At 43.6% G+C, this 14,886-nt stretch overlaps 1 protein-coding gene across 6 annotated transcripts in view; it reads right to left on the bottom strand.

Moving 5' to 3' along the window:
* ANK2 (ankyrin 2) overlaps window positions 1–14,886 on the bottom strand; it is a 1,987,506-nt gene that overhangs the window by 888,588 nt on the left and 1,084,032 nt on the right. For all 6 annotated transcript variants that reach the window (XM_078676735.1, XM_078676733.1, XM_078676736.1 and 3 more), the window contains one exon: window positions 9,485–9,583. In XM_078676735.1, the coding sequence (XP_078532861.1) occupies window positions 9,485–9,583 (99 nt within the window). The remainder of the gene's footprint in view (window positions 1–9,484; window positions 9,584–14,886) is intronic.

The following is a 14,886-nucleotide window of genomic DNA, read 5'->3' as shown; positions in this document are numbered from 1 at the left end:
AATTATCAGTGGGTGAGATTAATTCAAACATTGCATCCATCACTTTTTGAATCCGTTAGTTGGCTTTTGGATTAGCTGCAGGGCCAAGCAATTGGATGCTGGCCAGCCACCCACCAATGACACTCAGGCCTCCCCCTTTAAAAAAAAAAAAAATAGGTTTTCCAATGCTGCGCACTCTTGTAGGAAGCAGTGCGGCCGTCGAGCACTCGAGGGACTTTTGCGGGAGCAGGGGAGTCCCGCTGGCTCTCACAATTCCTGCAAAATCATGCGGTAACCCACATTTTAATTTTAACTCTGGCCCGAGGGTGAAGTTTCTTTGAGACCCCCACCGCACAAGGTCCAGGGGCTCAGGGTGCCCCTACCCTGCCCCCATATACCTTTTTTTAGATGTTTTTTCTCAGGACCCAGGGCTTGGTCCCCATGCCCTGAAATGTCAGTCACAACCTTTCTCTTCATTTTGCAGCCTCCCACTCAAAGCATGATCTCCTGCAGGACTTTTGGGTACTTCACGCTCCCACAGGAGCAAGACAGCCAACGGGAAAAGATCCCCTCCTCACCAATCAGATTGCTCTATTATTTAAAATTGTGGGCTTGTGGTACTCTAGTTAGAGGTAAGCAAACCTTACCATCCAGATATGCAGACATTTTAAACATTAATTTCTCAGAAACTACTGAACACAGTTACACCAACTGACAAAAAGCACGCTTTCAGCATAAAGATCTAGCTTTCTGTCAAATTTGGTGAAATTCAGCTAATTTGTTTGGCCTGTAGCAAGATTCCCTATGGAACTGTCATTTGAGATATCATCAGTGATGTCATGAGTGATGTCACTGACCATGTCATGAGTGATGTAATATGTGACATCATCAGCAGTGCATTGCGGGCGCGCGAGTTATAGTTAGCTGAACTAACTATAATGGGGGAATTTCTATGGTTTTGTACGAGTGAAATGTCCAACTAACTATAACGCCCCTGAAACCTATAGTTTTTTCAGTGAATTTCCAAGGTTTTTTAAATGCTAATTTCTAACTATAAGGTGCCTGAAACCTATGGTTTTTTTCAGAGAATTTCTAAGGTTTTTTAAATGCTAATTTCTAACAATAACATGCCTGAAACCTATTGTTTTTTCAGTGAATATATATATATTTATTATACTATGTATGCATGTGAAAATGTCTCGGTCCGACTGTTTGCCTCGGGTGGAACTGACATCAGCACGCCGACGAGGTCCTCTTATGGCTCCGATGATGTCATACGGTGTCGCGGGCGGAGCCATGCTATTATGACGTTCTCGTGGACGTGGGAGAGCTAGGAAAGAATTTCCGTGGAATTCTGGTGCAGGGGATATTCACCTAAGTGTTCAGGCTAGTCCTTTGGGAGCAACTGTTTATGTTGCCACTCCAGAAACCAAAACCAGTGATCGGAGGGAAGAGACCCTACAGATGGCACACACGGTGGGGTGCCCAGTCGTGTGCACCGGCGGGGCAGCAAAGTGACAAGCACCACAACCCACAAAAAAGGTAACGAGGGCACTGAATAACACAGGATCGACTCTTTGTATCTGGCAGGAACAACGAAGTTAAAATGCCCTAGTACCAAAATGTAGAATTAGTGCTACAGCGGTCTTCAAGAGGACCTGCGATAAGGCTTCTGTCTCCGGTACCCTGGAGGCGGCACATGGGTCACGTGGTACGGTCATACGGTGGTGGGACGCACACTCGTTAAACTCTCAAAGCATCGCTCCACATTTCAAGGAGAATGCTTTCCATTAGCTATGTTTTCTGATGACGTGTCAGGCTGGCCCGTCCAACAACAGAACTCCTGTAGATCCAAACAGACTATTCCACTCTTTCACCGGAAGTTAAACCAGGCCACGCCAAAACTTTCACAATACAACAGCCGGGAATGCACTTTTCGGTATTAAAAACACATTCCTTCCTCTTAATTAATCAAATAAACATCTCACTGAAGAACAGGGGCCAGCTTCGATCAGTAAACAGCCGTTACAGCGACTTTTTTACGTTGTAATACCATTACACCGCATGCATTGTACATCGCAAAGTCATCACTGCGCATTTTTTTAGAACGCATGGTCATTTACCACGCATGCCTTTACAACAAATTTTGTTGTAAAGGGATGTATGGTAAATGACCATGCGTTCTAAAAAACATGTAGACAATCCACATCGTTGTAAGGAAACAGAGGCTGTTCCATTTCCTCACAATGACGTGCACCGCCCCTCAGAGACGACGTGAAGTAGGAACCACGAGGAGAGAGGAACCAAGAGGAGTGAGAGGTGAGGGGGATTGGGCATGGGGTGGGGGTTTCTGTTCTAGGGTTTAGGGTAGTGCAGTGGTATTTGGGTAGTGTAGGGGGTCGTGCTGGGGGTAGTGTTTCTGGTTTTAGGGTAGTGCAGTGGTGTTTGGGTAGTGTAGGGGGTCGTACTGGGGTAGTGTTTTAGGGTTTAGGGTAGTGCAGTAGTGTAGGGGGTCATTCTGGGGTAGTGTTTTAGGGTTTAGGGTAGTGGTGTATGGGTAGGGTAGGGGGTCGTGCTGGGGCAGTGTTTTAGGGTTTAGGGTAGTGCAGTGGTGTTTGAGTAGTGTAGGGGGTCATGCTCGTGGAAGTGTTTTAGGGATTAGGGTAGTGCAGTGGTGTTTGTGTAGTGTAGGGGGTCGTGCTGGGGGTAGATTTAGGGTTTAGGGTAGTGCAGTGGTGTTTGGGTAGTGGAGGGGATAGTGTTTTAGGGTAGTGCGCCCAACCAGCCACAATATCCGTGGATAAAGGGGATCCTGACTCTTTTGAACGCTCCGCCAATTGAATAATTTGGGTCAAGGGCCCTACCACGTCCAAGACCTATCAATTCCTTTCTTGGGATCCCTCATATACTTGGAGAAAAAGGTACATAGTTACTCATCAATTTCAGGCGTGCGTGCCACCTTCCCCTTCAGTGAGGGTCTGGGCATTCTCCCCTCATCCTATTCCTGACCTCCGTTTCAAGGGGTTGATGGATTTTCCCCACCAATACTCTGCCACTTTGGCATCAGGGGTCCACTCCGCCGACCTAGGATGGTGAATTTGGGTAGGCTCGAACATGTCCAAGTGGACCTCGTACCCAACCGGGGACTGAGAGGAGTGGGACTCTAGACGCCCCGAGTCCTCATCCTCATCGGAGGAGAAATCATACTCCGATACACCCTCTTCCTCTAAAGGAAACCCACCGTCGGGATCTACAATAGTGGTGACAGCGTCGCAATTTTCTCCGGGCTCCTTCTCCTCCTGACAGGGTGCATGTTTCAGCGTTCGCGCACTCGGGAGCAAGGTCTCCGTATGTTTATCAAATCCTTCCAAGTAACCCGCGTTATGCTTAACGGCCCTTTTATTCCCCATCTGGGAGCTACTGGGACCCGCCACCACCAGATCTGGGTCACTAAAACATTGAACACCCCAGAGATGCTTTTCGCCAGCTTATCAACCTGATCCCTAAGAGGAGCCAGCGCCCTAGAAATAGCCAAAGAGAGGGCTTGGTCCACTGCTGGAAGGAGAAGTTCGAGGGCCATTCCTCCTCAACTTCATGGTAGGAGGAGTAAAAATGGTCTTTTGGAGAAGACATGATAGCAGAGGGTGTGAGCACAGAACAAATGCCCTTAAAGTCCTTAAGGCAGCCTCCTCGCCGGTGCTCCAACAGCTGGGATTTCCCCGAAGCTGTTATAAGAATAGACTGGGGTGCAATACCAATTACCACCACCAGGTGGCACCGGTCACTAAAGTGGCCGTGTGGGAAAATCACCGCGTAGCGGTGTCAAAATTAGGTGAGGGTTGGTTGGGAATCAAGCGGACATTAAAGGAGTGACCGGATTCCCAAACGCGTGTAAAGACCAGCGGGAGAGCTCAACGGAGCTGCCTCGCTCAGACCAGGCGCGCCTGACAGGATCTCACCACGCGCAGAGCGCACAGCAGGAGAAACTGCGAGGGGGAGAACGTGCTCGGGCAAGAGCCTGCTGAGTAGGGAATATGAAACAATACCAAGGCAATAATGCTAATAAAGTGCACAATAAACCGCTATACAAACAGCAACGACATCAGATTAAGCCAAGAATGTAAGGAATGCACTGACGAGCAGTGAAGAAAGAGGAAGCGGAAGGGACGTCACAATATTATATACAATGGACTGTGATATGATTGGACTATAGTTGCCTTGGAGACTACCCCCTAATGGTTCATGGGTTGTGTAGTCTTTTGTTTAATGATTGTTGTGTTATGTTTTCTTTGAACTGCTATGCAAATAAAGTGAGAAAAGATATGCATAATCCTCGCCTCCGTCCTGCCATAGAATTCATTAAACTTTATTCGATTTGATTTAGAAACATAGATCATAAAAGTGTACATAAAAATAGTAAATCCTCTTTCCTAATACAATACAGTGAGAATTAATTAAAACCAGTAGGTAAAAACGGGTGTTACAAAGCCCAGTTCAGAGCAACTTCAGGTTAACAGAATCGTAAAGTACAATGTTTCACAAGATCAACCTCATGTATTTTGTGCAAAATTCGCAATAAGGGGTCCAAGTAAGATGTAGCGCTCCAATACCTAACCAGCCTGCACTATATAAAGCTGCAGAAAAACTAAAAATAAAAAGAGTTTTGCACACTTCTGTCATTGGGCTATATATGGGCCACATCTGGGTGATATTTGTGCTACATTTGGGCACTTTTTGTCTCTGGTGGCCATCTTGGGAGACTATTTTTTTATGAAGTTTCCTAATTTCCTCATTTACTGCAGCCTCCTCAGTAGGAAATGCTTTCAGTTTTTTACTTTGATTCCATCAAAAAGGCATTCGGATGTGTCACACATTTGCCAGAAATTCAGAATGTTAGCACTCTAATTGTTCATTAGATCAATGTAGTTAAGCTACTGATCACCAGGGAGTTAACTGGAAGACTACTGCTGGTATTGAAAGTGATTGTTTCAGTCTGCATGTCAGAATTTTCTAATGAAATAGAAGAGGATTTGAGATGTCACTTAAAACATGCCCTACATTTTCTTTCAGAATTTTTAACAAAGGAAGGAGAGAGAGAGTATATGGATTCGTTCTCCCTAGGTAACGTTAACAAAACAAGAGGAATCCATAAAGTTATGGGTTGACGATGTCCCTACTGTGGTTGGGAGCACGTCTGGTGTTTTTAGGTACCCCTCACACACCAACAGGCCCCTTGGTGTCATGCTTCATCATCGGGGTCATCGTATCCCTCTACGGGATACGGCGTGCTGCGACCAGCGAGTACGCGGGAGCACTCTTATGGCTATGTGTGGTGTATAGTGAGGGTTGTTTTATCATATAATGAGTGAGTGTGGTGGTGGGGTCGGGATAGTGAGTGGAAATTAAAAAGGACCTGACTCGTGGGTAGGCTCAAAAAAACTTTAATGGTTCCCCGAGTTGGTACTATTAAAATGTATAAGAGGAAGAGCGTAGTATTATGTGCGCTGCCTCTGGGTGTGTGTCAACATGTTTCGATGTAAGAACATCTTCTTCAGGACAGGGTTACACAAAATCCCCACCTTACTCACGTTTTTCTAATTTGTGTATATACAAAAAAGTGATATTTATTAGTGAAGGTTCTATTATTGTACCTAAACTTTAGCCGCTATTTTGCAGACTGTAAAAATGGGAGTTCAATGCTCCATGAGACCGTGTCTAACGTGGGGGTTACCCGGGCTTCCTTGCTGCGGGTCTATGAGGAGAATCCCTCTTCGCTGCCCCTTACGCCGGCTCCGCTGTGTCTGACACAGGTCCTTTTTAATTTCCACTCACTATCCCGACCCCACCACCACACTCACTCATTATATGATAAAACAACCCTCACTATACACCACACATAGCCATAAGAGTGCTCCTGCGTACTCGCTGGTCGCAGCACACCGTATCCCGTAGAGGGATACGATGACCCCGATGATGAAGCATGACACCAAGGGGCCTGTTGGTGTGTGAGGGGTACCTAAAAACACCAGACGTGCTCCCAACCACAGTAGGGACATCGTCAACCCATAACTTTATGGATTCCTCTTGTTTTGTCTACATTTTCTTTCTGCACCACTAACCATAATTTCTAAGGCAAAATGGACCCCCCCATTTTGTTCCTTTTTTAATTAATTGTTTTAAGTGTTACAAGTTTATTCCAATCAAGATGACTTCAGGTGTGCCATAATTTTGTCATAACTAAGACTGTTAGCGCACTAGTTGTTCTTTAGAACACTCTGGGAAGCTGCCGTAGAACACAAAGGCATCAACTGACAGGCTGCTCCTGTTGAAATATAACAGGAAGATATTTGCGATCACACTGACAGTCTCTGTCCTGGTTGGATGTACATGTTTGACTGAGAATGTCAGACTTCATTCTCACATGACTGAGAAAGATAAGGTGAATTTACAGAAAATATGCTATCATTTTAGCTTCTGGAGCACCTTCCAAAACTCTATGGGACAAGCATGTGAAAATAGTTTTCTCTCAAACATGATATCCCAGCAGAAGGTTTTTCACGGGGTAAAATCACCTTAGAACACACCACAATTCCTGAAATTAGTGTGGTACCATCAACAAATGAATTCTAATGTAACTAAAGTCTGCTATCACCCTTTATAGTTCTCCTTTTGGTAACCCTCAAAATCTTTGATAGGGGTACTATCATGTATATTGGTCCCAAGATGGCTGCCAGCAATTCCAGGATGAAGTGCTGACAGCCAATCAAATCTCACAATGACATGTGTGGTTAGACTCCGCCCAGATATCAATATTTATTCTTTTTTAAATTTCTCAGGAACTACAGAATGGATTTACACCATTACACAAAAAGAGTGCTTTCTGATCCAAGGGCTACCTTTTTGCCAAATTTGGTGTAATTCCGTCAGCAGTTCGGGCTGTAGCCGCAGATAAAGTTTCCTATGGGAAATTGGATGAGGAAAACACGTTTTGGGAACCCCTTTTTTCTCAGCCCCCCCTTGACGAATCACCACGAAACTTTCAAGATAGGAGCTGACCGGAGGGGGCCATAAGTTTTGAAAAGTTTGCGAAGATTTGTCAATCGGCACCAAAGTTATTGGGAATAGAATGTTGTCATTTTCCTATGGTAACTAGGTCCTAACTATAACTACCTAGCTATACTACCCAGTAGGTAATATATATATATATATATATATATATATATATATATATATATATATATATATATATATATATATATATATATATATATATATATATATATATATATATATATATATATACACGTATTGCTCACACATAAGAATATACACACACATATGTATTTTCATCTTGCCTTACTGAACAAAGACTTATGTGTATTATGTGTTACAGTGCATTATATCTGTGTTACAGTGCATTATATCTCTGAGTTATTTGAATTGTTCATGTATGATCTGCAAGATCATACATGAATCCCATAGAATCCTAAAGCATTGCTGTGGCACTAGAAGAAGTTATGAGTTGATATGTCCAACCAGGCCTCCCTAGCGCATTTCTGTTGATAAGCGTATTAAGTCATCTCACAGACTTTGAAAAGATTGTAGCTCAGGAACCCACTACCTCAGTTAGTGGAGAGACCTGGAGAAGTGAGGCGGTTGGCTCCAGACAGAAGCAGGCACATTGGTCAGTTCTCTATATGTCAGAGATAGTTGTACCTGATGAATTGTTGGAGTTAGCAGAACAGTTCACAATTACAATGTAGACATAGCAGAGGAGGTCTGAACTTTTGGAAGAGTTACCTTATCATAAAGAGAGCTAATTGCTGGTTAGAAAAGATCATGACAATCCAAGATCATGAAGCCCACTTCTCAATAAAAAGCAAGAGATAATAATGTTCCTCCAATACACCTGTGGATGGCTAAAGCCAATAGGTGATTCACTAAGTGACTGAATTGATCAATGATTTGACAGCTGGGCTAAAAAAAAAAAATCATAACCTGCTTGAAATGTGGAAATTAGTGCTGTAACCGCGCCATATTGTGCACACCAGGAAGTGGTCTGGGTATGTTACTATTGAATCAGTGCTGATGTGCCTATATTTGTTCTGAATTGCATATAGTTCTCTTGTAAGCACAAAGCAAAAGTCGCCAGCCACAATATAACATTGCAAACCCCAAACGTTCTTTATATTACGGCACTGTTTATGTGCATTTATCTTATGAGCTGCACGTTATCTTGCACAAACATTGAAACAAGCATGAGACATATTCCAATTTCAGAATCAGCTGAGAGATACTGACTATTTTACTAGAAAAATAAAAACGTTTGGGTTGATCCAGAGAAACACTAAAGCAACTTTTACAAATATTGTTGGAGGTAGCAAGAGCTAGTGTAAGTGAACTTGAGATGTGATTATGCTTTATAGACCTTATATGTAATGCTTCATCAGTTTTTAACCTGTTGAACAGTTGCACTGCAGTCATATCTTAATTTAGGGAGTGTTCATGGATTATAATGTGTTACTTTAGCAGAAAGTAGGAATATTTTGACCTGTCACCTATATTACCTAGACTATGTACTAGGTGGTATATGCACAGTTGTAAATTACGTTTATTTCAAGAAATTCTTTTTGACTACTGTTATACACTGTTTTGAAGAGATTCCTTAATGTTGTGAATCAAGTCATACAATAATTTATGTCTAAATAGATTTGGAAAAACAAAAGACTGACACCCCAGCTGTCAGCACATACAGACAGCAGTATTAACTTGTATGGCAGGTAGGACAGACAGCATACGAATGTTCTGATTACATAGCTGCAAAGCTTTACCAGATCTATAACATTATAAAATAGTCTGTGGCGAAAAAGCAAAATCCACTCATTTTAATTTGATAAAATAACTGTCATATGTAGCAGATAAGCTGTGCTCTATGTCTCTATTGATTATAAACAGTAACTATAATGAAACCGGTCACTATTCTCTCAAATACGATGATGTATTAGTCAATGCGGGTATATTGAACCATTACACAATAACAGATGTACATTGTTTTAATGAACCAAATCAAACAGCAATTGTTTTAAGATGGTAAAATATGTATTTAACCAGTGTGTGAATCGGTACTGTAAACAATAAGGCATTATTAGATTTAACATCAGGCAACAAGAAGGTAGTCACTGGCCCTGGAGCACTCCCTAAAATTGGAGGTCGGGTGATGAATGGAATATTTCCAGGGAGCTTGAGATTTCTAGGTGCACATACCGGTGCCTGTGGGCCACTGAAAACGAGTTACCTTGTTATGACAGCTGCTGGAGTGTGACTGAAATAGCTCCTCTTTTGGAACCACCTTTAGCAAATCCTAAATTGTAAGTAGTGCCATTTATTTTTTGATGTAGTGTAGAAAGTTCGCCTATTGTTTTAAGATTTGGAATAAAATTTATATTTTCCTTTATTTTAGCATCATGGTAACCTTTGCTTTCAGACAGACTCACAGCAATATTACCTTGGTCGCAGAATCCACCGCCGAACCTCTTTCCAGTAGCTCCTGTACCAGGCCAACGTGGCCTTCCTTGGCAGCCAGGTGCAGAGCATTGAGTCCATTCTACAAACAGAATAGAACAAAGTATTACCTGCAGGCAGTACAGATCATCAAACCACACTATATGTACATCAGAAAGAAGTGTAACCACATAGATGAAGCTCTACCTCAGCATATTGATTATTATTAACAGGAATGATTCTTGTAAGTGTATTGTCAAACTTCCTGTACTTGGAGGCCAAAAGACAAAAGATCCACATACTGTACTAAACTAATTCATACCATTGTTTCTGCATGATTTTATATAGTATTTCATATTCAAAGATGTCTTAATTGCAAGAAATTTAGAAACTGTGAGAATCATTCATTGCACGAGACAGGAACAATCTGGTTCTCCCCGCTAATTTTTTCAAAGGTGGGTATTTTAAGCATGTACCCCAGTTTCATCAACAGACGTGATTCAACAAATTACCACTAAATACAAAAACTACACAAATATCTTTAAAGTCAATGCATCAAATACAGCAATAATCAATTTAGTAGTGAAATCAGAATCGGTTTCAGAATGTTTAAGTACATCATACCCGTAATGTCAATTTCATAAACAAGTAAATCGGAAAACACTGATCTGAGCTTAAATTAAGAACATGTTAAGGATAATGGCATGTGTACCTTCTTTGGACACTATTTCAAGTTGACTAGTGTGATTTAGGCTATGTAAAAGGGTCATGAGGACAAGCTTAACATTATACAATTTGACAATGAGGAAGTGGTTAAGCCAGATAACTTAAAAATGATATGGATAGTTTAAAATGCTGTTTTGTAGACAACTATTTGAGATTTAACTAGAGACACTTAACATGTATTACCCTTGAGCCTAACATTCTGAAATATATGCGCATAGTTCACAGTAGATTACAGAATTGTGATTACCTTGAAAATGATCTAGGGTACTTGCTTCAGCCCAGTTCATAAAATAGTGTGAGAAAATTTCACCAAAGGTGTAAATGGAAATTAACAATTCTACAAATTCAGAAAGAGCACAATTATAAATTGCGCCCAATTCTGAAACCAGTGTTACAATTTCACATATCTCTAATTAGGTTGTGCTAGAGTACAACAACCACACATCTGTGTTACTTGGTGTCAAGAAAGCAAATGCAATGCAAAGTTGTTTTTAAAATGGGAATAGTGTATAAAAAAAAAGAAAGAACAGAAATATTCCGTATTGAAGGATGGCATATCGCTAAGACTACACTTTAAATATTCTTTTCAGTTTTGTGCCAAAGTATTACAAGCATTGCAAAAACCATATATACTGCACATACACAGACACATAGTAGACAAGCACACAAAGACATATATCAAAAATACATTTATGCATTTACATATATAGACACAAATACATGCGCAGTGCAACACACCTACACACACAAACAGGTACCAATGCAAATAGACCTACAACCACGGTGCTTATATACCATCTGCCATGCAATCACGTATGTACACAGAATAACCGACATAGAAATATACTAACACCCAGACCAATATAAGAAGATTCACATGTATACAGAGAATGCACAAAGAAGTAAATGTAAATGTCCATATGACAGGCTTCCTGTCAGATAAAACACAAAAAGGCTTACACAGATGGTAGAAGAATGACAAAAAGGACAGACAGACAGATTGACAGATATATGATGGAGACGTCATGTGTACTAAAGTTTTAGTTCATTTGCAGAGCAATTACAATTAAGGATGGACTAAAGGCATGGGTGTCAATGCACATTCAATTATGTGACAGCTCATTGGTTGGTGAAATACGTTCCATGTCCATTTATTATTTTGAGCATGTAAAAAAGTACTGGAACTGTGCTAATAAAATGAGAAAGGGTCATGGAAGAGGGCAGGTCTATCTCACTGGTAATGTGTCTCCTGTGACCCCAGGCAGTCCTTTCTCACTATAGGCTCTTTCTCCTGCACCTGGAGTGATGGGGCAAGTCTCAGCATGGTCTTCGGATTACGGTGATGGGTGGCATATCCTACCAAGTCCAGAGTATAAATAAGTGATATGGGGTATGTTACCAGTCATTGGGAATTTGTCGGTCCACACACCTGGGCGTCGATCTTGCACTCACTAAACGGCAAATGTTTCTTTCTTCGTACAGCTCTCCTGCTTTTAAATTACCAATGGGACTATAATCCTATCAAAAACACCTAGTAACCTAAAGAGAGTACCCAGCTACAAGATCAAGGAAAAGCAGTAAGTGTTAAAAAAGGGTGAACAATCAAAGAATGTGTGTGTTATATAATAAAACCTCAAAAAAGTAGAAAAATGTATGGGGAATGTATGTGTACAAGGCATGAGTTTAGACCCTTATAGTTAATTTAGCCATTTAATAACACTCTCCAAATTGAAAATACAATAGACATTGTACCTCAACCGGTGATAAATACATTAGATTACATACTTGTAATGTTCTTTCTAATTACCACAGCAGTTAATTAATAGAACAGTCTGGAAAAAAGGTGTTCGTGAACACATCATTACAAAGTACTAACTTCAGAAATATGGAACTAGTATCAGTAAAAGGCATTGCAACTTAATACCGAAATGGGCACAAGCTTAGACGAAGGACGAAAGCAGGGATGCAATGAGGGAAGGACTGATGTAAATCCTTGAGAGATACAGAGCCTGGTAGCATAGCTGGAAGGAATGGCAGTACAGGGATACAATAAAGAGGCAGGGGATGGCAAAGCATGGAGGAATTTAGCTAAGGAAGTGTCCCTGGAGGATGCACATGGAAAGTGGGGAAGGCAGGAGTAGAGATACTGAGAGGGGAACTAGATTGTGTAGGTCGATTTTCAGGTCTGTTGGAAGTAAGCAGTTACTGGATAGAATAAGTGGTGGAAAAATAGCTCCCACTGCCCGCAGTGTGGGGGTGTCCCGAGCTCCAGGGGGGCCCTCCAGTGTTGTGGACGGGCAATGAGAACCACGTCACGTCAGTTCACGGTATCACGCCTCACTCGGACCCGCAGCATCGAGGCCACTTACACGTGACCAGTGATCCAGGCTATCCGCATACTTTTCTCATCGCGTTTGGCAGCCCAACCCCGACCATCAAACTCCATGGTCATCGTATCATCACAGGCTCATCGTTGGTCTGCCGGGCTCGGTATGGCGATCGCTGATCCTTTTGTACATCTAAAGCGGCTTCTACTGCCAGACAATTGCAGTTACGGCTTCCTGCCGGTCACTGGACCGCTACTCCTTGATTTACCCTTGTGGATCAAGGTTGGAACAAGATTCCAGGCAATTACCTCAGACATTATCATAATTGTCCTGAAGATTATCCCAGCCTTTTGACAAGTGGATCGAAACTTCGTCGACTCTTTGCATCTTGACACAATCTTAATGTTGACCAAATGGTGCTATGGTGCTTAAAATATGTAATTGTTGGTCTAACTACTTAGTGATGCTATAGGCCCTAGTTATCATGCCTGAGTCCTTCCTTTTTGTCTTTGTTAATTGTCCCACTTATATGTTTCGAATTACCTGTTTATATTAAAATGATGATGTCCAGTTGGGCAGTCAAAACATAGATATCATTGTACCTCTATGTAACTTACAGTACTAATAATTTAAGTATAAGGGACTGCTGTTCTTTTGGAATAATTGATACCCAAGGTCCCTTACCACTAAATGGGTTCCAGTGTTGGTTTAAAATATGTATTACAGAAGGGGGCGCACAACAGCCTTCGGCCCCTTCTCTAATGCCAAAGTCCTAAGGGGTGCACATAGCAGACGCACAATCCAGTTGCGTCCCCAGGGAACTTTCTATATTATGGCCCTGATCAGATCTCAATTATACATATAGCGTACCTAGTTACTCAACAATTGAAAAAGTGGTTTAATAGTTAAAAAAAGGTATGGAAAGTGCTATATAAAAAATGGCCTTCTCTGAAGGGGCACACCAAACATTTTGCCTTACTCCTCCTCTTGTTCAGACCTTATTTTTGTTGGCTCTGGGACTCTGAGCACTTTACCACAGCCACTCAGTGCTAAAGTGCATGTGCTGGGGGCGTGGCCAAGATGGGGCTTGGTAGGACGCAAATCTCCGTCCCTCCGGCCTCGCCAACACAGAGTGCTGTAATAGCCCCATCTCCCTGCCCTTAAATCGCCAAACATGGAGCGGACTTGACCGGTGCTTCCTCCGGTGCTAGTGGTGAGGAAGTTGCAGACCGCATCTGCGCTCCCGGACGGAGGCGCCCCGAGGCCTGGACAGACTGGGGCAATCACAGCGGCGCCACCGCCAGCGAACCTGAGAAGGCCTGCCTGCATACAGCGAGGGCGCCGGGTGATCGTGGATTCAGCAACAGGTGGCCCGTCCAAGGGCGGTGTGAGGTGAGCGGCGCGGCGCTGGACAGCGGGAGGGTCAGCTTGCCCCTGCCATCTTCCATCTCCACGATGCTTCCCGGGCACTCAGGAAGCTGCCATGGCTGGAACCTTGCGACACCTCCAGTGGCCCCTGAGTGAGCACCAGGCCCGGTGCCCTACCTTGCTTGAACTGTAGCCTGCAGACACTAATTGAACCACAGCCTAAGGCCTGATACGGACTGGGGTAGTAGGGTCCCTCCATCGGGAGACTGGCTTTCCGCCCGCCATTTTGTGCTCTCTTCTGACACTGCCGGGTCACCGCATAGCAGATGGGGCATCCGGGAGCCTGAGGTTTCCTAGCTGCGGAGCCTCGCCGGGGAGCCGTCCCTTCAGCCTCTCCCAGTGGATGCCCAACTCAGCGCCAGATTCAGTGTTGAGCCGCCTGCAGAGCGCCACTCTACCCCCACAGGCTCTGGGTGAGTGCGGCCTTCCCTTCCCAGCCCACCTGCTTATACCCACCTGGTACTATTCCACCCCTTAGATGGCCACCACAGAGGACTGTGGTCAGAGAATGACAACGCTGCCTTTGAGGGGCTCCGCTATATTTTGGGGACAGAGATTGGGTGCAGTGTAAGCCCCTTCTGCCGAGGGGTGGGAGCTGCTCTGCTTGTGAGGCTCGGCCCAGGGCTCAATCGGCTTGCACGAACGTTGGTGCCTCTGCCTTTTGCCTCGAGCAGCCCAGAGCTCCCCCCTGCCAGGTGGGTGCTGGAACACGAGGGAGCCACCCCGGAACCAAAAAAGCCAGACTGGTCGCAACTGGTGGGCCTGGAGATATACCCATTGCATCCTGCTAATCCCCGGTGGAGCTTTGACAACCTGACGACCCTCTAGCTCGGACTCCTGATCACAGCAGGCAGCTGGAAGTCGCCCGAGTGGCCCCCTACAACCCTTCCCGGCGTCCCCCACATAGCTTCATGGCATCCGCACG

Source organism: Lissotriton helveticus, chromosome 2_1 (genome assembly GCF_964261635.1).
Source record: "Lissotriton helveticus chromosome 2_1, aLisHel1.1, whole genome shotgun sequence".
NCBI classification, from domain to species: Eukaryota; Metazoa; Chordata; class Amphibia; order Caudata; family Salamandridae; genus Lissotriton; species Lissotriton helveticus.
Note: the sequence above shows the minus strand (reverse complement) of the source record. Positions and strands in the feature narration are given on the sequence as shown.